Raw genomic sequence first — 24986 nt, 5'->3', positions numbered from 1 at the left:
CTTCTTGGGGTTATTAATCTTACTCCCAGAAGAAATTATTGTCAAATGAAGTATGGTCAGCAATAGAGAAGTTCTGCCCTTCACTTCTAACAGGTCCCAAGTCTAACCTTAGTGTCTTATTGGCTTGGTTATTTAATAGATAGATAGATAGATAGATAGATAGATAGATAGATAGATAGATAGAGATAGATAGACAGACAGACAGACAGACAGACAGATAATCTCATTTTAGTCCTTTCTTCCTCTTCTCCCTTCTTTTTTCCCTTTGGACTTGTGAGCAGGGATGTCACTCTATCCTACACTGGCTTAGAACCTGTGATCCTATTACCTCATCCTCCCAAGTACTGGGTATCACATCCAGTTTTTACTTTTCTCCTCCTAAAATAATGAACTTAAATTAGCATCAATGAAAAAGCATAGTTTTTAGCTAATTTTGAATAAAAGGCTGTTTATCAATTAGTATTTAAAAATATTTTATTTATTTATATTTTATGTATGTGAGTTTTGCCTTTATGTTCAAATAGGAATCAAGTATGCAGTGCCCTGGAGGCCAGAAAGAGGCTATCAGAACCCTTGGAACTCAAGTTACAGATAGTTCTGAGCTGCCATGTAGGTGCTAGGACCTGAACCTAGGTCACCATTGAGAGCAGGAAGTGCTCTTAACTGCCGTGTGTTTCTCTCCACCCCAGTTCTTTTGTTTTTTAAGGTAACATTTTTATAGTGTGACTAATTAGGTCAGTTCATAGTACAATCAGTTGGCTTGTAATTTTCTTTGTTTAAGAATTTTTTAGAAGGGGCTGGAGAGATGGCTCAGCAGTCAAGATTGCTCTCCCTGAGCTCAATTCCCAGCCACCACATGATGGCTCACAACCATCTGTAATGGGATCAGATGCCCTCTTCTGGTGTGTCTGAAGAATGATAGTATACTCATATACATTAAATAAATAAATAAATAATAAAAATTAAAAAATAATTTAAAAAAAAATTTTTTTTTAGAAAGGGCTGGAGAGATAGCTCAGTATGTTTAAGCATACAGACTGCTCTTGCTGAGGACCCAGGTTTGATGTCCAGCACCCATGCTGACAGCTTACATCTGCCAGTAATGTTAATTCTAGAGGACCCAGCACCTCTGACTTCCCTGGACACCTGCACTCTTGTGTACATATATGCCCTCCCCGTACACATAACTAACTTTTTAAAACTTTATTTAAAAAAGAATAATTTTTAAAAACCTAGTATGGAATGTTTGTAATCATAGTATTCAGGAGATGGAAGGTAGAAGATTGTTGCAAGATCAAGGCCAACCTGGGCTATGTAGTGAATACTAGGCCAGCTAAGGCTGGTAGCAAGACCCTTCTGGGGAGAAAGAATACTAAAATAAGACCAAAAAAAAAAAAAAAAAAAAAAAAAAGCAGTAATGTTTTTTATTTTTTAAAATTCTTTTTATTGGCTGTACTAGATAGTTTTATGTCAACTTGACAGGTCATCAGAGAGGAGGGAGCCTCAACTGAAAAATGCCTCCAAAAGATCCACTGTAAGCCAGTCTGTAGGGCATTTCCTTAATTTGATTGATAAAGGAGTGGGGAAGGAGAGGGAGAGGACTGGGCTTTGTGTGGGCTTTTGAAACCTTAACCCCATGCCCCCTTCCTCCCTCCCCCACCCCTCCTAGCAGCACACCTTCTTAACAGGAACACACCTCCTAATCCTTTCAGAGTTCATCAGCTGGGAACTAAGCATATCAGTATCTGAGCCCATGGGGGACATTTTTATTTATACTTCCACACCATCTCAAAAATAACAAAAAGTAATTTTTCATACTTGGCCATTAAGATTTTATGGTTGGTTAAAACTTAACAGTGTTGGTTCATTGTTTCTCTCAGAGAATACTTAGAGACCCTTTTCTTTATCACAGGTGGCCCAGGATCTCTGCAAAGTAGCTGGTGTGACAAAGGTTCTGGTGGCTCAGCATGATGCATACAAAGGCCTCCTTCCAGGTGAGGTGTTCCATGGGAAAATATCGTGTCTCTTCTGAAGCTCCAATAGAGATTATGAAGACAGCATGAAATGTGTTTCACCAAATGTGTTTCATTCTCAGAGGAACTCACACCATTGATTTTGGAAACTCAGAAGCAGTTCAGTTACACACACATCTGTGCTGGAGCATCTGCTTTTGGAAAGGTGAGAAGTGCAGTCTGCCCTTTCTACTTGAACAGCATGAATTTCCCTGGACTGGAAATGTAATAGTCTCTGTTTAAATAGCCAGTCCTGACTTGCTTGCACTAAGAGGCATACTGCTAACATTTATCGTTTCAAGATTTCATCAAATTTTCAAATTTTGTCCAAAGATAACTATTCTTTTAGAATTTGATTATAATTTATTAACTTGCCACTAGGTTTTGTAATTGGCCCAGATAAAACTTGTTAAATGCAATTTTTTCTGTGTGTTTCTCTCTCTCTCTCTCTCTCTCTCTTTATCTCTTTCTCTATCTCTATCTCTATCTCTATCTCTATCTCTATCTCTATCTCTCTCTGTGTCTCTAGCCCTAGCTGTCCTGGTACTCACTCTGTAGATCAGGATGGTCTCAGACACCTGACTTTGCCTCTCAAGTGCTGGGATTACAGGCAGGCAGCTTAGTTCTGTATTTTAAGAGATGATTTACTTGGATGGCTGGTGGATATAATAGAAAATCTAAGTCTGTCTGTCTACTCTAGGGATTTAGCAAGGACTGTGCTACGGCTTGGGACAGCCTTAAAGGTGGCTGCAGTCTGATCATATGCACTCTCTATTGTTGTGCCAGGAAACGTTCATGAACCCCAAAAAGACCACCAAGGAGCTGAATCTGATGCAATTGCATTAGAGTCTCTTTAGTCAAACTTGAGCTTGGGCCGCACCACTGTCTCTGATGCAGGAGAACAGGAGGGGACCCCAAGCCCAGTTGAAGCCAGCATTTATAGAGACAAGAAAGGGTATCTAGCCTGGTACACATCTGACTGGGGGCCCATTATGTTCTTTAACATAATTGTCTGGTGCTAGAGCCAAACCATAAACTTAACTTCTATTTTCCTCCTGGTTGGTGGTTGTTAGGAAGTGAAGTGTCAGGGGCAGGCTTGTAACCTGGAGGTGCAGATTTGTTGGGGAATAACCTGGAAACTAGTGCGAGATATAGGTCTTGTTGGGGGTTAGCCTGGAAACTGGTGCTAGGTACTGACCTGTTAGTTAACTTGAGTTTAACTGTAAGTCGGGTTCTTTAAGATGGAGACTGAACCCAAAAGATTTAGTCTCTCATTTCCCCCTTTCTCTGGTGACTAGAAGGCCCAATCATGAGGCTTCCTGAAGTTATATTTTATAGGGGGCCAGGGGTGTCCTCACTCAGTTCTTGTGAGACTTGGGTGGAGGCCTCATCAGTGGGAATCAGGAGGGAGTCCTGAAGCTGAATTTTTCTCCTGCTAGTCTTCAACTGTAAACAGGTCTGTGATTTCATGCTGCAATCCCATGACCTTTAGGGCGAGGGGAAGGGGACCTGCTTTTTAGAGAATATGAGGTTTAGGTCAAACATGTTTATGAGCCCATCGGATACCTTTGACATCATCTAGCAATTGGCGATACTCGAACTCAGAGATGACCTCTGCCTGTATGTTAAGAATAATAGGGAGCCAGGATGGGGGTGGGGTGTCCCAAACACGATTTCAAAAGGGATGAGTCCCATCTGGTAAGGGGAGTTTTACACCCAGTAGAGAGTGAAGGGAAGGAGAGTTACTCAGTCATTGCCAGTCTCTTAGGTCAGTTTAGTTAAGGTGTCTTTTAGGGTTTTGTTCATTCTTCCCACCTGTCCTGAACTCTGGGGTCTATATGCACAATAAAGTTTCTAAATAATCCCTAGAATATTCGCTAGTCCCTGACTTACCTGGGACATAAAAGCTGGTCCATTGTCTGACCCTATCATCTGAGGAAGCCCATACCTTGGCAGTGTGACCTCTAAGAGCTTCCTTGTCACCGTGGGTGTAGTTTCATGCTTGGTGGAAAGCCTCGGTCCAGCCTGAATAGATTTCTATAAACATCAGTAAATACTTATATCTAAATTTTCCTGTTTCCCTCTGTGAAGTCTGTAGAAATTGTTAAATTGCCAACATATGGTATTACAAATTTTACCATCTCCCTCTAAATTGGTGAATCTTTGTGGACCACCCAGTCTCTTGAGAGTACTGTTTCAGTGTTGGGTAATTAAATCTTGAGTTTGGTTGATGGAAGTTTACCTGCAAGACTATGAGCCCAACAACAGTTTTTGCTGTGTTTTAATTCCCAAATTTTATTACTCTGGCCTTGACTTTATTACAGATAAAAGCTTGACAATAAAAGCCACAAAATAGCCGGCCAGTGGTGGTGCACGCCTTTAATCCCAGCATTTGGGAGGCAGAGACAGGCGGATTTCTGAGTTCGAGGCCAGCCTGGTCTACAGAGTGAGTTCCAGGACAGCCAGGGCTACACAGAGAAACCCTGTCTTGAAAAACCAAAAAAAAAAAAAAAAAAAGAAAAGAAAAAAGAAAAAAAAAGCCACAAAATAGATAGATGCTGGTGCTATAACCTATAAATGCATTTAAAATGAGGAAAAGTCCATAGGAGGAATTGCATAGGGAGACCATAGTAGGTCTGTGATAAACCTGTGAATTGTGTGTTTATTACTTTTTTGTCACTGTGAAAAAAAAGACCTGAGTAAAAGAAGGTATGTTATCTTGGCTTATGGTTTCAATCACTTTGGCTCTGTGGTGAATTAGGAAGTCATGATAGAAGTGTATGAGAAGACATTGTTGAGACCTAAGCTGGCCCACTTTGGGCGGCCAAAAAATGTTGAGAACCGCACTAGCCCCACGTTTGGGCGGCCAAAAAATGTTGAGGCCCAGGCTGCCCCGAGTTTGGCGGCCACTGTGTCCCGGTCCAAGCTGCCACTCCGGTCAGAGGGTCGGGGTTCAGCAAGAGAGAGGGGAACTAACTTGAAGAATGGAGACCAGACAGAGTGTGTTTCAATCCCGTTTATTCTTCAGTCTCTCTTCCTCTAAGTGTCTGCTTCTCTGTCTCCTCTGTCTGCTGTGTCTGATTCTGTCTTACTCCAAATTGTTCTCTCTAAAGTGTCTCTCTGTTCTCTCTTCTGTCTCTCGCCTTTATATGTCTCACTTCTAAGCTATGCCTTTTGGTCACACCTTTAATCATTCCCTTAGGTCTTGTCTCTAAATCTGATCTCTACACTTCTAAATCACACTCTTAAGTTACACACCTTTAATCTCACACACCTTTAATCTCACACACCCAAGGTATCTAAACCAAGATTATCAGAGTGTGCTCAGCTGTTGTAGGCTATTGTAATCCAAGTCTCATGTCAGGGTATATGGCTCAAGATGGCTGCAAAGCTAATAGCCGCTTTCTGCTAAAAGTCGGCCCCCAACAAGACATAATTGCTAACTTTGTAGTATCCAGAAAACAGAGAAGGGAGGAGAAGGAAAGAGGGAGGAATGAATGAGCATTTCAGTATTTCCTTTGAGGTATAATACCAAGTGTCTTGCCATAGGTTTTGAGGTATAATGCCAAGTGTCTTGTCATAGGTCCTACTTCCTAAAGATTCCATCATCTCCAAATGCTAGAACCAGGCCTTTAACACATGGGTTTGAGGGAGGGCATTCAAGTACTTGTCAGAGTATACAACCTCCTTCACCATAAGGGAAATGCACATTAAAACTTTAGATTTCACCTCATCCTCATCAGGGTAGCCATCATCAAGAAAACAAAGGACAGAGAATTGTGGTGAAGATGTAGGGGAAGAGGGAGCCTTTATTTACTGCTGGTGGAAGTGTAAACTAGTACAGCCATTATAGAAATCAGGTTTCTCAAAGACTTAGAAGTAGAACTATCATATGAGCCAGCTGTGCCATTCGTGGGCTTACACCCAAAGGACCCTATATCCTACTTTAGAGATACTTGCACACCTTACTGTGAAATTATTCACAATAGCAAGGAAATAGAACCAGCCTAGATGTCCATCCACAGATAAATGGGTGCAGGAAATGTGTGAATGCAGGGCAGTAAGAAATAAAAATGAAAATTTCAGGAAAATAGATGAATCTGAAAGCTCGTATATTGAGAGACCCAGATTCAGAAAAACAAATACAATATACTCTTTCTCTGGTGTGTGGGTCTTAGCTTTGAATGTTTGTGTGTGTGTGTGTGTGTGTGTGTGTGTGTGTGTGTGTGAGTGTGTGAGTGAGTATAGGCCATGAAAGTAGAAAGGGGACCTCAGAGGAAAGAAGGGGTGTTTAGGAAGTTGGGCAGCATGGTAGAGCACAGTGAAGGTGGAAAGGGGTGAAGAAGTAGTAGAAATGGGAATGGGAAAGGGTGGAAGAAGATGATCTTCAGAGCAAGGAAGTTAACATTGGTACTTAGTAGTAGTTAAGGCCAGAGTTCTTTATTCATGTTTGAAAGAGGATTACTATCTAATGCAGGTATGACGTATGACAAAATGCAAATTAGAACCTCTTCCTTCAGAAACTCTGCAGTCAGGAAGCTCATGCTGTTAGTACTTGTAGCATCATTTGTAGGAAGTCACTGAGTAGAAACAGGACAGGAAAAGAAGAGAACTAGAAGTCACAACCCCTACCGTCAGGGTGCTTAGAATCCTAGTTAGGGGTCGTACAGCATGGATATTAAGTTCATGCTAGTCAAGGCTAATACAGAATAAGGTAGAATGACAGGGAGTTTGGAAAAATCTTTACAGAAGAGAGAGCCAGTTTCTTGTGGTGTTGTCTTGAAAGTATGCCTTCCAGAAGCAGTGTCATGAAATCAGGGAGATACCACTGAATGAGCTATGAAGTCAGTGTCTTTGTGGGATAAAAATCAATGCTTCTCAGGGCTGAAGAGATGGCTCAGTGTTTAAGAGCACTGACTGCTCTTTTAGAGGTCTTGAGTTTGATTCCCAGCAACTACAGGGTGGCTCACAACCATGTGTAATGGGATCTGGTGCCCTCTTCTTGTGTGTCTAAAGACAGCTACAGTCTACTTACATAAAATAAATAGATCTTACCAAAAAAAAGCAATGCTTCTCTTTTAAAATTACATATATTATGGAAAAGAACCTCAGTCAGTCCAGAACTTGGAAATTCAGTCTTTACTAAGTGACTCTCTTCTGCTTTAGAATCCTAGAGTCATGGTAGACCCAAGGGGATTTGGACCTCCTTAAGGATTTGGCTACTGAGAACAAAGTTACACATGTATAACATATAACTGTTATGTGCTTGTATCAGCCAGAGCATGCCTGCTTCTTTCTGATGTTCATTTTATGTGTGACACACAGGCTGCTGTGCTTGATCTGTTTATACAACATGCACTTGACAGTGGTTGCACCGCCTGTTGAAATTTTTTCTTTTATATTTTCTAGTAAATATATATAATAAAAGCTTTTCCAGTATTTTACTCTTCTATTTTTTTCTCTTTCTCTTGTTTAAATTCAAGGATCCATAACTGTCACATTTTGTACTTGATATTTATTAGGGCAGTAGATCTCATAATTTATCAAATTGAATCAGCTTCTTATTACTATAAATCTTCTATATCTCTTAGTATACAGAAATGGTAGGCACTTAATTTCAAAGACTATCTCAAAATCTGGGCTGGCGTCCCTTGTCCAAAGATGCATGTGAAGTGTAAAATATTTGAATTTGAATTAAGGTGTCTGCAGAAGATGCACATCCCTTTAAAGGGGTTTAGGAGATAGCATTGTTGATCCTTATATCAGTCAGCTTGCATATGTGTAGCTCACTGCTTTTCTCTTTTAGAACCTTCTGCCCAGAGTAGCAGCTAAACTTAATGTTGCCCCAGTTTCTGACATCATTGACATCAAGTCACCTGACACATTTGTGAGAACTATCTATGCAGGTAAGTTCTAAGGATACAGTCAGCATGCTAATTTTCACAGTATACATGAATCTTAAAAGGAGGATTTGGAACTAAACCTACAATTAAATGGACCATCTTAAAGGTTTCTGAGAAATGCTTTAGTTGAGAAAAGCTACTAGACCCCGACATGGTATTCTGTCTGATTTATTATGTGCACAGTGCTTTTATACTGGCTTTACAGTTTATGGAGTGAGATCCCCCCCCCCCCAGTGGTTAATAAAAATTAAGTTTGCCATCCAATATATATGTATTTTAAATTTTTAATTGTGATGTAATTATATCACTTCTCCCTTGAACCTCCTGTCATTTCCTTTGCTGTCAGTTGATAGCCCATTTTTCTTTATTACTGTTACACACATATGCATAACTATATAAATACAACTACTATGTCTGTTTAGTTTGCTTGTGTGCATATGGTTTCAGAGCTGGCTACTTCTGTTTGGATAACCAATTAAAGGGCTCATGCCTGGGAGAGACTAGCTCTCCTCTCTCAGCAGTCATTACTTTCCTGTACTTCTTTGTCTAGTGATGGGACCTGTGAGACGTCACCCTTCCGTACCAGCATATCTGTTGCTATCGTCATTGTTCAGGTCTTGTTTAAGTAGCTATATTTTGTAAGTAGTACCTTGAAAGGTGTCTTAGTCAGGGTTTCTATTCCTGCACAAACATCATGACCAAGAAGAAAGTTGGGGGGAAAAGGGTTCATTCTGCGTACACTTCTACATTGCTGTTCATCACCAAAAGAAGTCAGGACAGGAACTCAAGCAGGCCAGGAAGCAGGAGCTGATGCAGAGGCCATGGAAGGATTTTACTTACTGGCTTGCTTTCCCTGGCTTGCTCAATTTGCTTTCTTATAGAACCCAAGACCTCCAGCCCAGGGATAGCACCACCCACAATGGGCCCTCCTGCTTTGATCACTAATTGAGAAAATGCCTTACAGCTGGATCTCATGGAGGCATTTCCTCAACAGAATCTCCTTTCTCTGTGATAACTCTAGCTTGTGTCAAGTTGACACACAAAACCAGCCAGTATAAAAAGCAAACACTTTTTAAAATAGTATTCTCAGTCTTTGCTTTCAATGTGCAATTGAAGTTCAGTGTACATTAAGCAATTCATTTCAGCATCTCTTTATTTGATTGATTATTTCTAAGCACATTGATCTCCAGTGGGGCTAGAGAAGGCAGCAATTTTGGCTACTGCCTTTGTTCTGGTTAAAATTGTTGTATGTTCCATCAGACCTGTAATCTTCAGTAATGTTCAAGTATTTGGTTATAGTGTCAGTCACATTCTTTTAAGACTTTGGTTCTCTGGTCAGTGGTGGCGCATGCCTTTAATCCCAGCACTTGGGAGGCAGAGGCAGGCGAGTTTCTGAGTTTGAGGCCAGCCTGGTCTACAGAATGAGTTCTAGGACAGCCAAGGCTATACAGAGAAACCCTGTCTTGAAAAACCAAAAAAAAGAAAAGAAAAAAAGACTGTTTCTTCTGAACTTGTACTTTACGTCCTGCCGTGCTTTCACGTTGTATATTCCTTTGGCATGGATAGCAGTTGCATTTGTAGTAAGGTATAGCAGCTCGTATTTTTAGGTTACTGATAGAGTTGGTTTGGGAGAAAGACGCTTCCTTCCCACCCCCTGCTGAGAGGCGCCTTCTCACTACAGCCACCTGCTTCAGTTTGTTGATTCCAGGCAGTAACCCTGGCTTTAAAAGCCATCCAGAGCTGTACAGGTGGTCCCTGGTGACAGTCTTTACTCTGGTGTTCTTCCTTTCCTAGACTTAGCAGGGGTAGGAAACAACTTACCAATGATTATTTTTTGCCTCATCTTCGTAAAATAAATTCTGAACCTGAGAGGAATACTTTTGGCATTCCTTCCTCATAATAAAATTTGTGTTTCAGGAAATGCATTGTGTACAGTGAAATGTGATGAGAAAGTGAAGGTGTTTTCTGTTCGAGGAACATCTTTTGAGGCTGCAGCAACAAGTGGAGGTAGTGCCAGTTCAGAAAAGGGTAAGTATTCATATAAGCCTTTTGATAGGTTGGCATTTCTTGTTTGTTTAGCTTAGATTACAACAAGGGGTGACATCTACTTTAATTAATAGTGCACTCATATTCTAAGATTATATGAATAATTATAATTTATGTCTGTTTTACATCATCTTGGTACAAGAATAATTACCTTGGTAGATTAAAGAGTAGGAGAGAAGATGGATTATGATGAAACTGTTAGGTCTGTGTTAGGGCTGTTTAACTCTCAGTACTGTTTCCTAGTGTATGTGAGTGATTCAGCATAACAAGATTGTAATAATGGTAGAAATAGGGCTTCCACTTTAACATGTCTGGCATCTTATTTGAACCCCAGAGAGAATGGGTTATTTTGTTTTTTACAGATGAACTTAGGAATAGCATCAACTTCTCAAAAGAGTCATGCCCTCTTAATGCTTCTTAGTTAAAGAAAATGAAATTGAGACCCTAAAATGCAGAAACTTGAGTTTCCGAGAATTGGATGTTTATGTGTTGGACTTAAAAATAATTATCAGTATATACTTGAAGTCATCATCATTTTTAATTTGTCTGTCAATGTATGCAGCACCAAGTTCTTCATCAGTGGGAATATCAGAATGGCTTGACCAGAAATTAACAAAAAGTGACCGACCAGAACTAACTGGTGCCAAAGTGGTGGTATCTGGTGGTAAGTGCATTAGTAATTTAAAAGATGACATAAGCTATGTAGAACACAGACCTCATTAGAAGAACAGACTTCTAGTTAGGTTTTTGTGGTTCTGGGGATGGAACCCAGGGTCTTGTACCTGGTAAGCAAGCTCTGTACTGCTGAGCTGAATCTGTAGTCTAGAGTATAGGTGTTTGGTTTTACTTTTTCTTTACAAATGACAGAAGTTGGTAAATTGCAAGTATTAGTTATATTTTACCAGAAATATGAAATTAGACCATAAATAGAATATGGGCTTCCTGTCTCACATCTGGCACTGGGAAGCAAGACACAAATCTCATCTGCACATCTCTGCCACATGGTATTTTGGTTTTACAGATGTCCATGTTTCTCTGTGACATTTGATTGGCTTCTGAATTGTAGAAAAAGTGGTTAGAATCCCAGAGTTGTATATAAATCCTCTGCCCCATTCTACTTTTAATGACTTTGAGTGCTATACTGGTCTGTGCGGATGACACTTGGAAAGTCCTTCACAGTTAATATCAGAACCTGAGTGTCGTGTAAGACTTAACATCTTTTTGTATATTATGTTCCTTTGTAGTTTGTCCACTGACTGACTGACAGGGTAAGGAATGATGTGATTTTAAAATCTTTCCAAATTAAACAATAAGAAAAACAGTTAATGTTCTCAACATCCATTGCTTAAATGGTATTCAGAGAAAACTATTTAATATTTTGTCTTGTATATCAGCTTGTATTTTCAGGAAATATTAGTCCATATGTTATCTTTGCTGGGCCTTTTGCATTTTCATTTCCTAGAGAAATGAAAATAATAGGTAGAGTGTGTTTGCTCTCAAGTATTTTGAAATCTAGCCAGAAGTTTTGTTTAGTTATGCAGGGAATATTTACCAAATGCTAGTAAGAGTTTGCTAATCCCACAGACATGACCTAGAGAGCTGTGGATCAGGCACCTTGGGTTTAAAGTGGTTTCATTATAGTGGAGAACTGCAGATATCATAGTGTTCTTTATGTAGTTAAATAACTGCAATGCTGAATGCTTCATACAAGTCATAAAAGGTTTCGTAGAGGAGTTGGTATGCTTAATGTGGCAGTTTGTAATATGGACATTAGGTTGGGCATATAAAATGGCAAACATTTTACAGAGTGCTACTTGTGTGTACATGATTTTATTTATTTACTTATTTATTTACTTACTTACTTATTTATTTTAAATTAGGTCGGGGCTTGAAGAGTGGAGAGAACTTTAAACTGCTGTATGACCTGGCAGATCAACTGCATGCTGCAGGTAAGGATCATTGTCCTTTGTAGCATAATGTTCTCTTTTTGCTGCAAGTGTTTTTCATTATGCTTATATAAGTCCTCCAAAACTTCAGGTAATGTGCTTTCTACGTGTCCTTCATTGAGCTAGTTTTACTGTTTGACTAATTATCATTTATACAAAATAGCATTTGGCTGTGGCATTTCTATTAGTGTGCATAGCATACTTTGCTCATATTTCCCCCATTATTTATTTCTTTTCTGCCTTCCTCTTTTTCCTCTTTCTTTTTCTATATAATTCCCTTTCTACTTCCAAGTCTTTACTTTTTAAATCTAGATTCTACATGAGAGAAAACATAAGATATTTACTTTTCTGTATCTGACTTATTTTGCTCAACGTGATTTCCAGGTTTGACCATTATTTCGTTCTTTCTGCAGTGGTTTTCTTAGACCTCCAATAAAAGCTGAAACATCTATGGGGGGAGGAGGTAGCCTAGTAATTTTTGAAGAATGTGTGTGGGCAGTTTTACATTTGCCAGCTCTTAAGAATCTTACCTAGTTTTGATTTGTAAAATACTGAATTGCAAACCTCAGAGCCTACTGCAGACTACTGCTAGCTGTTCTCCACCTCCACACATGCTCTGATTCCTGATTAACTTACGTATGCACACTGCTTTTCTTTATTGTGAGAACGAACTAAGAAAAGGATAAAGATTAAAATAACCCATGGAAACAGAAATGACTGCATCTTATAGGCATAGTAAGCTGGAAGGATGAGAAGAGAGCGTCTGGGCCTAAAGGTGTGCCACAGACATGGTTAAAGCTAACAAGCAGAGATGAGAAGAGTTAGAAAGAAGCACTGAGATATCCAGGGCCTCAAAGACACTTGAGAAGTACAAGTGACATGATAAAGACCACAGCAAAGACCGACCACAACTGAAGAGTGACGTGTGAGATGGAGGTGGGAGAAAAGAACAGGAGGGGTTGGTATAACAAAGCATGAGAAGTTCTGGGATCACGCCATACCCAAGCAAAGATCCAGGAAGCACAGAAAACACCAGTGTATATGTGTAAGTTCCAAGCTATAACAAGTCATTATAAAATGAAGATAAAAATTCTGAAAGAAACCAAAATGGAGAAAAAGAAGTCTTCCCTTATAAAGGTAGCAAAGATAAGTCCATTTGACTTTTCAGAAATCGTGTAAGTAAGGTGAGAATGGGGTATAAGACTTCAAGTGTTGAGAGGAAAACCCCAGTGACCTAGAATTCTGTACCCATGGAATGTATAGAACTGACAGGGAAACTCAGCAATTAGCTGGAGTAAATTAATATCTATTGATGTCTTTGTTACACAACAGCAAGTTCTCAAGCTGACAGGAACATTCACCAAGGAAGACTGCATTTGGGACCATAAAACCCCTTCATAAATGTAAAGGAGTAGGGTTCATACTCTGTCTGTTTTTAGCTTGAGCTAGATGTCTGTGACTGAAATGTAACTGAAAAATTCCAAGATGCATGGAGAGATTAAACACCACATTTCTACATAACATATGAGTAAAGGAAGACATCTCGAAAGAAATATTTTGAGCTGAATGAAACAAAGGTGTATGGTACAGTGAAGTCAGTGGTGTGGGGGAGGGGAATTTATCCTCAGTGCTGGGCACTGAACTGAGGGCCTTTCACACAGTAGGCAGGAGCTCCACTGTCGGCCTGTATCTACATGCCCTCTCCCCCACTTTTATTTACTTGTTTATTTTAAAATTTCCAATCTTTGAGATAGTCTCACTGCCTTGCCTATTCTGGCCTTGTGATCCTTTTGATCCAGCCTCCCGCATTGCTGGAATGAGTGCAGATCTGTACCACCAGGATGAGCTCTTACAGGGAGGTTTATAGTACTAAATATGTAGTAGAAAAGAAAGCCAATCTAAGCTTAATCATCCTAGGAAACTACAACAAGAAGAATAAATTAATGCAGCAGTTTACAGAAAGAATGCCTTGAGTTCCTTTCCTTCACTCTCCAGAAGGGGTGGTTCTGCCCTAAGAATAGATCTCCTATGGAGAATAAACTAGTTACATTTTTATTTATTAATTTAATATGAGGTACTTGTTAAACCTCAATCTTGTATTAAATATGACTTTATCCGATCATGAGAGGTAATAAAATACAGCATTTCTTCAAAAGTCATAAAGTTAGTTATACAAAGGGACATTGTATAGTATTCCTTAAGTAGATTATAATATGGAATTTATGGATGCTTTGTTGAAAAGAAAACAAATATCAGAAGCCAGCCAAATTCAAAAATTGAAATTTATACCTGGAGTAGTGGTGCATGCCCTCAAATATACAGAAAGCAGAGACAGGAGGATCTCTGTGAGTTCAAGGTCGGTGTGGTCTACATAGTGAGCTCTAGGACAGCCAAGACTACATAGAAAGACCCCATCTCAAAAACAAACAAACAAAAACAAATTTGTGAGTATAGCACACAATGAAAATTATTTTCTTGAAAATTGTACTTGTTTTAGTGTTTAGAATTCTTGATCAGTTACAAATCATTAATCAGATTTTTTTTTCAAAAGTGAGTTCTGTGTACAATCCTTTTTGACTGTAAAATATTAGGATGTTATTTTGTAGTTATTGCTGACTATCTCACTAGCTGAATAATAGAACTTGAAAATACAACACTTCCTCCCTTTCAGTTGGTGCTTCCCGTGCTGCTGTTGATGCTGGCTTTGTTCCCAATGACATGCAAGTTGGTCAGACAGGAAAAATAGTAGCTCCAGTAAGTATTGCAATAAAATATGCCCTGCAGAATTCTGTGGGGATCAGCACTGTATGTATTTGTTGGACAATAATTTCAGTGATTTATGTCTTACTCAGTGATCCTATACAGCTAGCCATTATGATGGTGAATGTGTCCTCACAAGATCTGGAGGTTTTTGATCTTAATAAAATGCTTAGCAGTTTTAAAATTAGGAACTATTTTTATAAAAGATTTAAAGCAGTATGAGGTCATAGTGCTGTGTTATTATTGTCATTTCTTTTGTTGTTATTTTGTGTGTATGGTGTGTTAGAGAAAAAACTTAGGACTCTGTACATGCTTGGCAAGTGCTAGTCCGCTGACCTACATTCTTACCTTACTGTATTGTTGCTATTATAATTATATATTTGCATTGATAATATTTATTGTCCATATAGTATAAAAACAGTTAAGACAACTAGCCTATTTTAATTGAGCCTATGTTCGTTAGACCTTTGTCATTAGAAACTACTAATGACATTTATAGTCTTGTGTGCTCCTGAGCACCTAGTTTAGTTCTACATTTTTATCTGTTTGCATGAATTTCAGGGAATTTTGATCTTTACAGATAAGTACTACTAGAATATTCCTTTTTGCCAAGAGAATGGGACAGAATCTCAGTTTGTAGTTCAGCTGCCCAAGAGCTTAGCAGTCATCTTGCTTTAGCCCCCCAAAGGCTGGGATTTCAGGCTTTAGCCATCACACCTAGCCAGATAAAATATTCTAAAACCCTTTGCAGAACCTAAAAGGGAAATATAGGAAATGTTGACTTGAAAGTTGAGTCTTTTAAAACATCTCCTGACCATTCATATTTCATAAGTAATGTATTGAATCATTTTTCAGTTTAAATTTATATTGCATGAGACATGTTAACTTAAAGTATTTTTTGTTATTTCAAAACAAGATATAATATCACATCCATTAAGATCTCCTAGTAGCCTAGTTTATTAGATGATGACTTCAAAATAATCTTTTAAAACCTTTTCATACAAAATATTTTAATCATGTTTTCCCCTACCCCAACTCTTTTAAGACTTCTCTTTGAAGCTTGTTTTGAAATATTTGTCCTTCTAAAGTTGGATTGTTTCTTTTTTTATTTCTGGAGCTACTTTATATAGTTTATATACAAATTATTTTTCAGATACGTACTATGATTCTTTTTTCCAATGCTAGGAAAATCCTCTTCTTTTTCTTTTGATAAGAAGAAATGTTTCATTTTTAACAAAGTTCAATGAAGCAATCTTTCTTCTTTTGGTTAATATATTTTGTGTTACTTAGATTACTTGAAGCAGAGATGGTCTCAGTACTTGACTATAAGCACTAAAACTATTCATAAATTAAGTCAAAGCACTGTGTGACTGACTTGCTTGTCATACCACATTAGTCTGGCTATGAAAGTGGATTTATTGAGCAGATGAGCTGGAGCCATCCATGACATTTAATTAGGTGTGGCACACATATATTTTTTGTAGAAATATTGCATGTACAGTTTTATGTGAGTAGACACATTCAGGCTTGAATTCATAAAAGATCAACAGCTTCCTAATCAAAACTACTTTTATAAGAAATTCAGTGTATACTCTGAATTAGCAAGCAGACTTGCTGTGACAGAAAGGGGGCATTCATAGTTATTAAATAGGAGCAGAGTGCAGAGAGTGGCTGGTGGCATCCTTTCTTGTATGGAAAGTAAGTTTCATGCAGTCAGCTTTATTCAGCATTACTCTTAGAATAGAGAACTATTGAATTTTGCTCATGAGGAGATTAAACATTAAATGCTTCAAAGACATTCATTGCTCCTATAACCAATCAGGGAACTGTAATATACTGACTCTCTATTTGGGCACTATGCTAGTTACTTGTCCTGTTGCTGAGGCAAAATACCAGACAAAAGAAACTGAAGGAAGGAAGGTTTACCTCGTCTCACAGTTCACGGTCCACTCCATCATCGTGAGGAAGACTAGACAAGAGCTTAGTAATGTCACCGCGAGTCCAGTCAGGAAACAGAGACGAATGCTGGCGCTCAGCTCACTTTCCTCTCTTCATACTGTCAGGAACCCTGGTCCATGGGCTAGTGTCATCCATCCACTTTTAGAGTGGGACTTCCCTGCTCTGCTAAGCCTTTCTGGAAATACTACCAAAAGCACTTACAAAGGCTGGCTTCTGTTTCAGTGATGACTCTAAGTTAACAATAAAGATTGACCATTACAGACAGGGATGTATAAATTTTATATATTTACACACAACACACACACACACACACTGTGGGCTAAAATATTTTTTGGGAAACAATCAATTTGCAAGTATAGAACAAAACTTTTTTGTTTGTGTGACCATTTGAGAGTAAGTTGTTGATATGATGCCCTCACAGTTTCAAACACCCACATTTTCCTACATAGCCACATTGCAGCCTGTTAAGCCAGAACATTAACACTGACACATAATACCGTCTACTTATCAGACTCCATTTGTATTTTGCCTGTTATTTCATTAGTGCCCTTTATAGCAAATGATAGAAGTTTAGAATCACATATTGCATGTATCTGTCAAGAGTCCTTCAGTCCTAGATTCTCAATCTTACATTCACATGAGGGACTTCAGGATTATAGGATAACTGTTGTATTACTGGCTATTTAGGTATATTCTTTTTAAAGTGTTTATTAAAATCTTTTGCTTTTATTAATTGCTTTTTATTACTGATTTATGGAAGTTTTAAAATGAAGTCTACTGGTAAGTTTCTTGTTTACTTTCTCCACATCTGTGGTGTGCCTGTTTATTTTTTCTGAGATGATCTCTAATTGAGGAACTTCTTTGCTATTTCTGATTTGCTGCAAGCTCTCATCATGAATGGAATTTATTTGCAGAGTCTGTGGTTCTCCCTTGTGGTTCTCTCTTCTCTGGAACTTTCTTCACAGTTCCAGCTAGTGTGGTAGCCACATATCTTCTGTATATTTTCTTCAACCAGTCAGACTGCATATTTTATTTAAAGGGCTTGATTTCTGATTGCCCATTATCCCCTTGGAGAGGAGAAGTATGCTGGACTCATATCAGTGTGCTTCCCTCCGCTACAGAATTTTGACTGCTCAAATTCTACCCGTCAGTGTTGATCTCCAACATATTTAAACAGTTGCTATCTGTATTTGAACCAGGTTTATAGTTGTTTTAGCAGGAAGATAAGTCTGATACGAGTTATTCCCAAAGGGCTATTAAGGAAACCTGAGGCCCAGAATTGAATATAATACTTCAGATGGTTGCTGACTAGTGTGGAGTTGGGTGATTATCACCCTAAATAATATCTTAATTAGTGCTACTTAATATTGTATTAGGTTTGTGGCAGCCATATCCCACAATTGGCAAGAATTATACTTTGGAACATCCAAAATTTCTCACCACCTCCACCTATTTGAACTGTGTGCTATTAAATATATTTCCACTAATACTAGTGCAGCATTCTTTGTGTTTAAAACTAAATACAACACATTCATTTATTCTTTTTAAATGGGCCCATTTTGCCACTTTTGAACATTTCACAGCTTTATTTCTTTTCTCATTCCATTATTAGAATATTCAGTATTTTGACTTGTTGGCAGTTTTGTAACATCTGTGGAAAGTATCACCAGTGTTTTTTCTGGTTGTAAGGAGCCAGAAGTGCTCTACTTCAGTTTAGACCATATAAAGTGAGTTTGTACAAAATAATTTGTACAAAATAATTGTTTTATTTTTTTTATTAATTTGAGAAAATATATAATACCTAAAATATGTCCTGAATTTAGTTACATGGGGTTTTATGGTCATTCAGAACAATTTACAAAGTGTGAAACAGTGTCCAGTGTCTTTACAACCTCACACACTCGCAAGATGAAGATTTGATCGGAAGCTACTGGTTAGTTCATAGCTTACTGTTGTGGCAATGACTACTTTTTTTTAAATTTCTAATTAAAAAAAAATTTTGATTTGGAGTTAATTTTAAACTTAGGAAAGTAAAACTAAAAAATAATACAATGTAAATGTGTAAATTATTTTCTAAACTGTTTTACATTATAACATTGTGGCTTTTTGCCCCTGAATACCTCAATGTGTAATTTTTTTAAAACTAGACATATTCTCAGGCTATGGTTAATTTTATCAGCAGTATCTACTGCATCAACGCTCAGCAGAGCAGCATTCTTGAGATTCATAAGCTCCCTATGTATCTTTAAAACATCTAGAGAGGTGTTAGAATTATGCCAAATACACTGCAAGTGTCTTTAAACTTCTTCCTAATTATAATGACTACCACTGAAAATTTTATAATTAACATGAATCCAATGGTATTTGGCATGACATTCGAAATAGCTCCTTACTCTTAAATTCTGAACCTCCTTCCAATAATTTGAATAGGATAAAGAGCATCAATCCATTGTTCCAAATGCCTATCTAAATCCTCTTGAATATTCAACACATTAGTAACATAGTTTGCTAAATGATTAACAAAAGTAGCTGTCTTCTTGTGCCTCAGCAATTGCAGAAGCAGTGGTGCTAGCAATTAATATAATTAAAGCTGTCAAGCTTCAAGAATGGCATATATAACTTGATCATGCTAGCCCTTTTTGTCCTGGAAATACTTTTATTCCTGCCCATCAACACATTGGCAGCCAGAGTACATGGCTTGAACCTGAAAATGGACCCCCAGACAGAGTTATTAAATTAACAGCCTGGCAAGGCAAGGACGGGTAAGATTCTGCACAGAGCCTTACCAACCTAAGACAGAAGTGCATTGCTTTGCATATTCCACAACAGGTAAGAAATGCATTCTTTTTAGAATGACCTAAGACAAGCTCTGTCTTGTTAATGAAATAAAAAAGGGCTCGGAGAGGCAGAGAGCCTTTGAGGCTACTTGGCAAGAATCTGACATGGGCCAAGGACAGGGAAATGGGCTGCTTGGCAGGAATATGACACTGGCCAAGGACATGGAAGTTGGCTTCAGACAGGAATTAGACATTAGGCTAGAACAAAGAAGTAATTTCAGGCAGGAATCTAAATTTTAGGCTAGAACAAGGAAGTAGGCTTCAGACATGAAAATGACTGGGCTACGACAGGGAAGTAGGCTCAGTTACTTTGGACATCCTGATAAGCCCTTAGAAACAGTGTTCATGAGAATGTTCACGTAACTGGGTTTAATGCCTTGCTTGTTCCTTGACTATTTGTGTCTATTGTATTGCTAGACCCTCAACCTAGAACTGACCTTAATACATGCATGTAATTAAAATGATATAAAAGCAAAAAGGAGGAGGAGGGATGGGATAGGGGGTTCTAGAGAGGGGAAATGGGGAGAGGGGATGACGTCTGTATTGTAAATAAATAAAATATCCAATAAAATATTTAAAATGGCAAAAAAGAAATATTCATATATGAAGTATCTTTACATTTATTAATTTTCTTTTTACATTTATTACTTTGTGTGTGCATGTGTGGGTGAGTGCCTATGTGCATCTGTGTGTGGTGTGTATTTGTATGTGTGTGTGGTGTGTGTGTGTGGTATGTGTGTGGTGTATGTGTGGTGTGTGTGTGTGTGTTTGTGGTGTGTGTGTGGTGTGTGTGTATGGTATGTGTGTGTCATGTGTATGTGTGTTGTGTGTATGGTGTGTGTGGTCTGTCTGAGTAAGTGGGCAACAGGTGTCTTCCTCTGTCACTCACCACCTCACTACCTTTCTTTTTCTTTTCTTTCTTTCTTTCTTTTTTTTTTTCCAAGACAAGGTTTTTTTTTGTGTAGTCCTGGCTGCCTTGAAAATCACTTTGTAGATCAGGCTAGCCTTGAACTCAAAGATCTGCCTACTTCTACCTCCCAAGTGCTGGCATTAAAGGTGTGTGTTAGCACTCCCAGCTCTACCCTATTTTTTTAAATTAATTTTATGTGTGTGGATGTTTTGCCTGTATGTATGTATATATGTATGTATGTATACCATGTGCCTGCCTGGTGCTAAGGAAGCCAGAAGATGGTATTGGGTCTCCTGGGACTAGGGTAACAGACTGTTATAAGCTGCCATGTGGGTGCTGAGTCTTGAATCTAGGTCCCCCAGAAGAGCAGTTAGTGCTCTTAATTGCTGAGCCCTCTCTCGCTCCAGTTCTAGTACAGTTGTATTTTATTTCCCAATTTTGTTTGTGCTTTTATTTTCATTTTTTATATTTTAAAGATTTTTCTATTTATGTATTTTATGTATGTATATAAGTACTTTCCATGTATGTCTGCACACCAGAAGAGGACATCAGATCCTATTACACACAATTGTGAGCTGCCATGTGAGTGCTAGGAATTGAACTCTGGAAATAAGGACTTCTGGAAGAGCAGTTTGCTCTTAACCAATGAGCCATCTTTCCAGTGCCCCATTTTCTGTATTTTAATATTCCAACTTTATCATTTATCTTCATATTCATTACTAGTTCTGACCCCCAGTACAGAATCTACCTTTGAGCCAAGTAGTGCATGCATTGTCGTGCGTGCCTCTTTAGCCTTTGCTTTCTTGGTTGTGGTGAGCAGTAGTGCTTGGTTTGTATTTGGCTTCAATCTTAGGTTTTCTCAGTATTCATGGCCCTATTCCCTACTACCTATCTATGACAGGCAAGCCTGTCCAGTCTCTTTGTGGTAGGTGACGCTTTAGATAGTTTTCAGAAAGTTTAGTTGGCAAATGAAGAAAGATTGGAAAGCGATGTGGCCCTCTCTAGATGCGGGCTACAAATTTGGCATTAGGCTTTCTAGAAGCCAGTTCATATTAGGAAACAAGATCAGTACCCTGATTTACAGTGTCCCAAAGGTAAAACAAACTAATTGTACATGGGAAGTATCATTTGGCCTGTTATCAAGATCAGAGATATATCCCTTGAGTCCATATAAAGAAGACACTATTGATTGACATCCACAACAATATCTTTACTATAAATAGGACAGTAGTTTTATAGGGTTGTTTTTATGATGCCCCTCAGTGTGGGCCAACTGTACGGTAAGTGCATTTCCAAGAGAGGCAGAAACTATTTGGTTCTGTGTCTGCTATTCAGGCTTATAGTAAAACTGCAGTCTGGCCATTAAGTTGTCAAACCCTTCTTCAAGTGAATTTTATTAGAAAGACTAGATTTGTAGTCAGGTGGTGAGTATATAGAGGTGCTAGCTCAGCTCTCTCCCTCTGCAGGATGATTAGAGCCTACAGCCCAGGGTAAACACTACTATCTAGGACAAAAAAGGCAAACGAATGTACTTGATGTAAAAGCAAAACCATACAAAACAAAGCTCCAGCTTATCCCTGTATCAGAGAAGAACACTATTCTTTCCTTGTTTGGTGCTAATACTGTACCTGCTCACTAGAGCTCATCCTTCCTGCCTCCTTAGGAACTTCCCATGGGCTCAGTGTCTTTCCTCTGTTTACTCCTTTTCTGTAGCTTTTTTTTTTTTTTTTTTTTTTTTTTTTTTTTTGCCTTTTGACAAATTTATTAGATCATAAAGGAATTGTGTTAATAATTTTTTCATGGAAAATAATATCTAAAGATATGATTCTGGAATTTGAAACTGGAGAATTTGGAGGATGTCTTAGTTTATTTTGTGTTGTTATTATTTTGTGTATTTCTTATTACAAGGTCACAATCTATCTCTGAAACAAGTTAGCTAGGAACTCGTGCAGAAACCTTCTGTCAAGAACTGAATCAGAGACCATGAGACAACACTGCTTACTGGCTCACTCTGTTTGCTTTCTTATGCAACCCACAACCACCAGCCCAGGCAAGCACTGACCAGAGGGCTTTGCTCCTTCCCTAGTAATCTTCATGTAAGGAAATGTGCTAAAATATGTCCACAGGAAGTATGAGAGAAACCATTGCTCAGCTAAGCATCCCTCTTCTCTGTGATTCTAGTTTATTTTAAATTGATGAAAAACTATCAAGAGGACCTCACAGATGTCCTTTAACTTCTGAAGTTCAATGATGCCTGATGTGTTTGCTTCTGAATTACTACTGAGATGTTCACATCTCTTAGAGATTTTATACTTGTGATAGTTTATCTGTGTAACAACGTATTAAGGAAAAGCACCAATACACAATTTTGGTTCAGTAACAACACACTATATTGTTTTTTTATGCCTAGATAATTTATTTTTGAGAATTATACATGTAAATGCAGGCAGCTGTTCTTTGTTTGTTCATTGACTTGCAGTATTCTGTTACATAAATATATCGCACTTGACCCTTTTTATAATAGATATTTTATAGATAGCCTATATGTTAGGGATAGGGAGCTACTAACTCTTCAATGGTGTCAGGGTAATTAGAAACAAGGTGTAGAAGATCTCTCAGATCCAAAGAAGAGATGATTATCTTCTTAGCTCCTGAAGTACTAGAATTAGTGGCTTTTAACCATTGTATAAAGCCTTGCATCAAAAAGTAATATACAAAAACATCTCAAAATGTATTTGTCTATGTTCTCTTTACTTGCAGTTATACAGTATGGATATAATGTATGATCCTGTCCGGAGAGTGGCTAAGGGACAGCTGTTGGGTGGGTGGTATAGTCTCACTTAGGCTTATAAGCACCTTAAATGCATACTCATGTAAATTGTTGATTTAGGTTGTTTATTTGGATAATGATAGTGACATCTGCATTACAAAATGTGCAAATTGAGGCCTTGGGATAGTGGCATGTACTTTTAATCCTAATACTTTGAAAATGGAGGCAGGATTATCAGGTTGTACATAGTTCTAGGCCAGGCTGGACTGCGAGACTCTATCTTTAAAAAGAGAGAGAGAGGAGGGGAGAGAGGAAGAAGGGAGGGAGAGAAAGAAGTATGGAAGGCAGAAAGGTTGATTAAGAATCTAAATGCCAGTCGAGCTGCCTGAGTTCTGCTCTTATCTTACCGTTTGCTTTCTATTGACCTTAACCTCTTGTGGTGCAGTTTCCTGAGACTGTGTAATGGTGATAATAATCCCTATTTCACAGATTTGTACATAATACATGAATAATATAGGTAAAACAGGTTAAATAAAAGATTCCATGTGTATATGTCCTATAAACTGCCTGGAATGTTACAAATGCTGTGCCCTAGATAATTTTACAGTAACTATTACACATTCTTTTTTTATATGTGTATAATATATGTGTATATATGTTCCCACATGTGTTAATTCATAGGGTGTGCATCCTACATGTGTCTGCAGAGATCACAAAAAGATGTCTGTTTTTCTTTATTAGTCTTCACCTTAATGTTTGAGACAGGTCCTCTCAACTGAATCTGGAGTTCCCTCTTTCTAAATGTGTTGGCTAGCCAACAAGTATGGGATCTGCCTGTTTCCAGGAACTGGTACTTGGGTCACAGGGTGCATGGACTATGTCCAGATTTTACATGAGTACTTTGTGTTTGAATTCGGGTCCTTTTGCTTTTACAGAAAGTGCTCTTACCCACTGGTTCACCTCCCCAGCCCCTACAGATTCTTAGAAGATTCTGTTGTTTGAAATCATGTCAATCATTAAATCATGTCTCTGATATTTGTCAAGCTCATTGGATTTTATTATGATTTATTACTTGTTGGAGTTCAGAGTTTTAAGTTTACATTGTGACTAGATCTAGTTAATACAACTTTTTAAGTCTTGATGTATTTGGGAGTAGTTACTCTTCTGGATTGTGCTCAGTGATCTGTTTGATTATGCTGACCTGACCCTCCTAACCATCCAAACACATAAGCATGTTGTCATCATTAGAGAATCTACTCTCTGTTGCCAGAGGCAATGTCCTTACACTTAGTGCAGCATCTTAGTACGTGTGAATTACTTTGCTTATATTTTGATATTTTACTGACAAATCAACTTCCTGTTTGTAATTCTGAGATTAAGTGAATAGAATCAAAGTTACCAGATGAGTAAGCAGTTTAGGAGAATTTACCAAGACAGTACATTTTATTTCTGACCTTTGTTTTGAAATTTTGATAGTGTTGAAAAGTCAGTGTGGAAACAAACTTTCTAGAGTTATTTGTATACAACTGGGAATGAGTTTATGGGATGGGCTGCCCTCTAACTTGCTAAAAAGCTAAGATTGACAACAGCTTTCATACTGCATTATCTAGCTTGGCTTTTAGCTCTAAGAGAACTGTGTTCACAAATTGATGTGCTTTTCCTTTGGGGTTGGTATAGAAGCATTAAATTGTACTAAAATATTCATATGTGAATGCATTTGGCTGAAAGCAATTGATGTTCTGTCCCCAAGAGGACAAAGAGAAATGCTGTGTGGACCTGCAGTCCAGAAAACACCCTAAGCATGCTTCTTAAAAGGTAATTACAAGGCCTGGATGATCAAAGC

General features: G+C 38.2%; 1 protein-coding gene across 2 annotated transcripts in view; it reads left to right on the top strand.

Moving 5' to 3' along the window:
* Etfa (electron transfer flavoprotein subunit alpha) overlaps positions 1 to 24986 on the top strand; it is a 55519-nt gene that overhangs the window by 10884 nt on the left and 19649 nt on the right. For both annotated transcript variants that reach the window (XM_076925316.1, XM_076925317.1), the window contains 7 exons: positions 1913 to 1994; positions 2096 to 2178; positions 7819 to 7918; positions 9833 to 9943; positions 10524 to 10625; positions 11842 to 11910; positions 14579 to 14661. In XM_076925316.1, the coding sequence (XP_076781431.1) occupies positions 1913 to 1994; positions 2096 to 2178; positions 7819 to 7918; positions 9833 to 9943; positions 10524 to 10625; positions 11842 to 11910; positions 14579 to 14661 (630 nt within the window). The remainder of the gene's footprint in view (positions 1 to 1912; positions 1995 to 2095; positions 2179 to 7818; positions 7919 to 9832; positions 9944 to 10523; positions 10626 to 11841; positions 11911 to 14578; positions 14662 to 24986) is intronic.

Source organism: Arvicanthis niloticus, chromosome 26 (genome assembly GCF_011762505.2).
Source record: "Arvicanthis niloticus isolate mArvNil1 chromosome 26, mArvNil1.pat.X, whole genome shotgun sequence".
NCBI classification, from domain to species: domain Eukaryota; kingdom Metazoa; phylum Chordata; class Mammalia; order Rodentia; family Muridae; genus Arvicanthis; species Arvicanthis niloticus.
The sequence above is the reverse complement of the archived record's forward strand: the minus strand, read 5'-3'. Positions and strand labels throughout refer to the sequence as shown.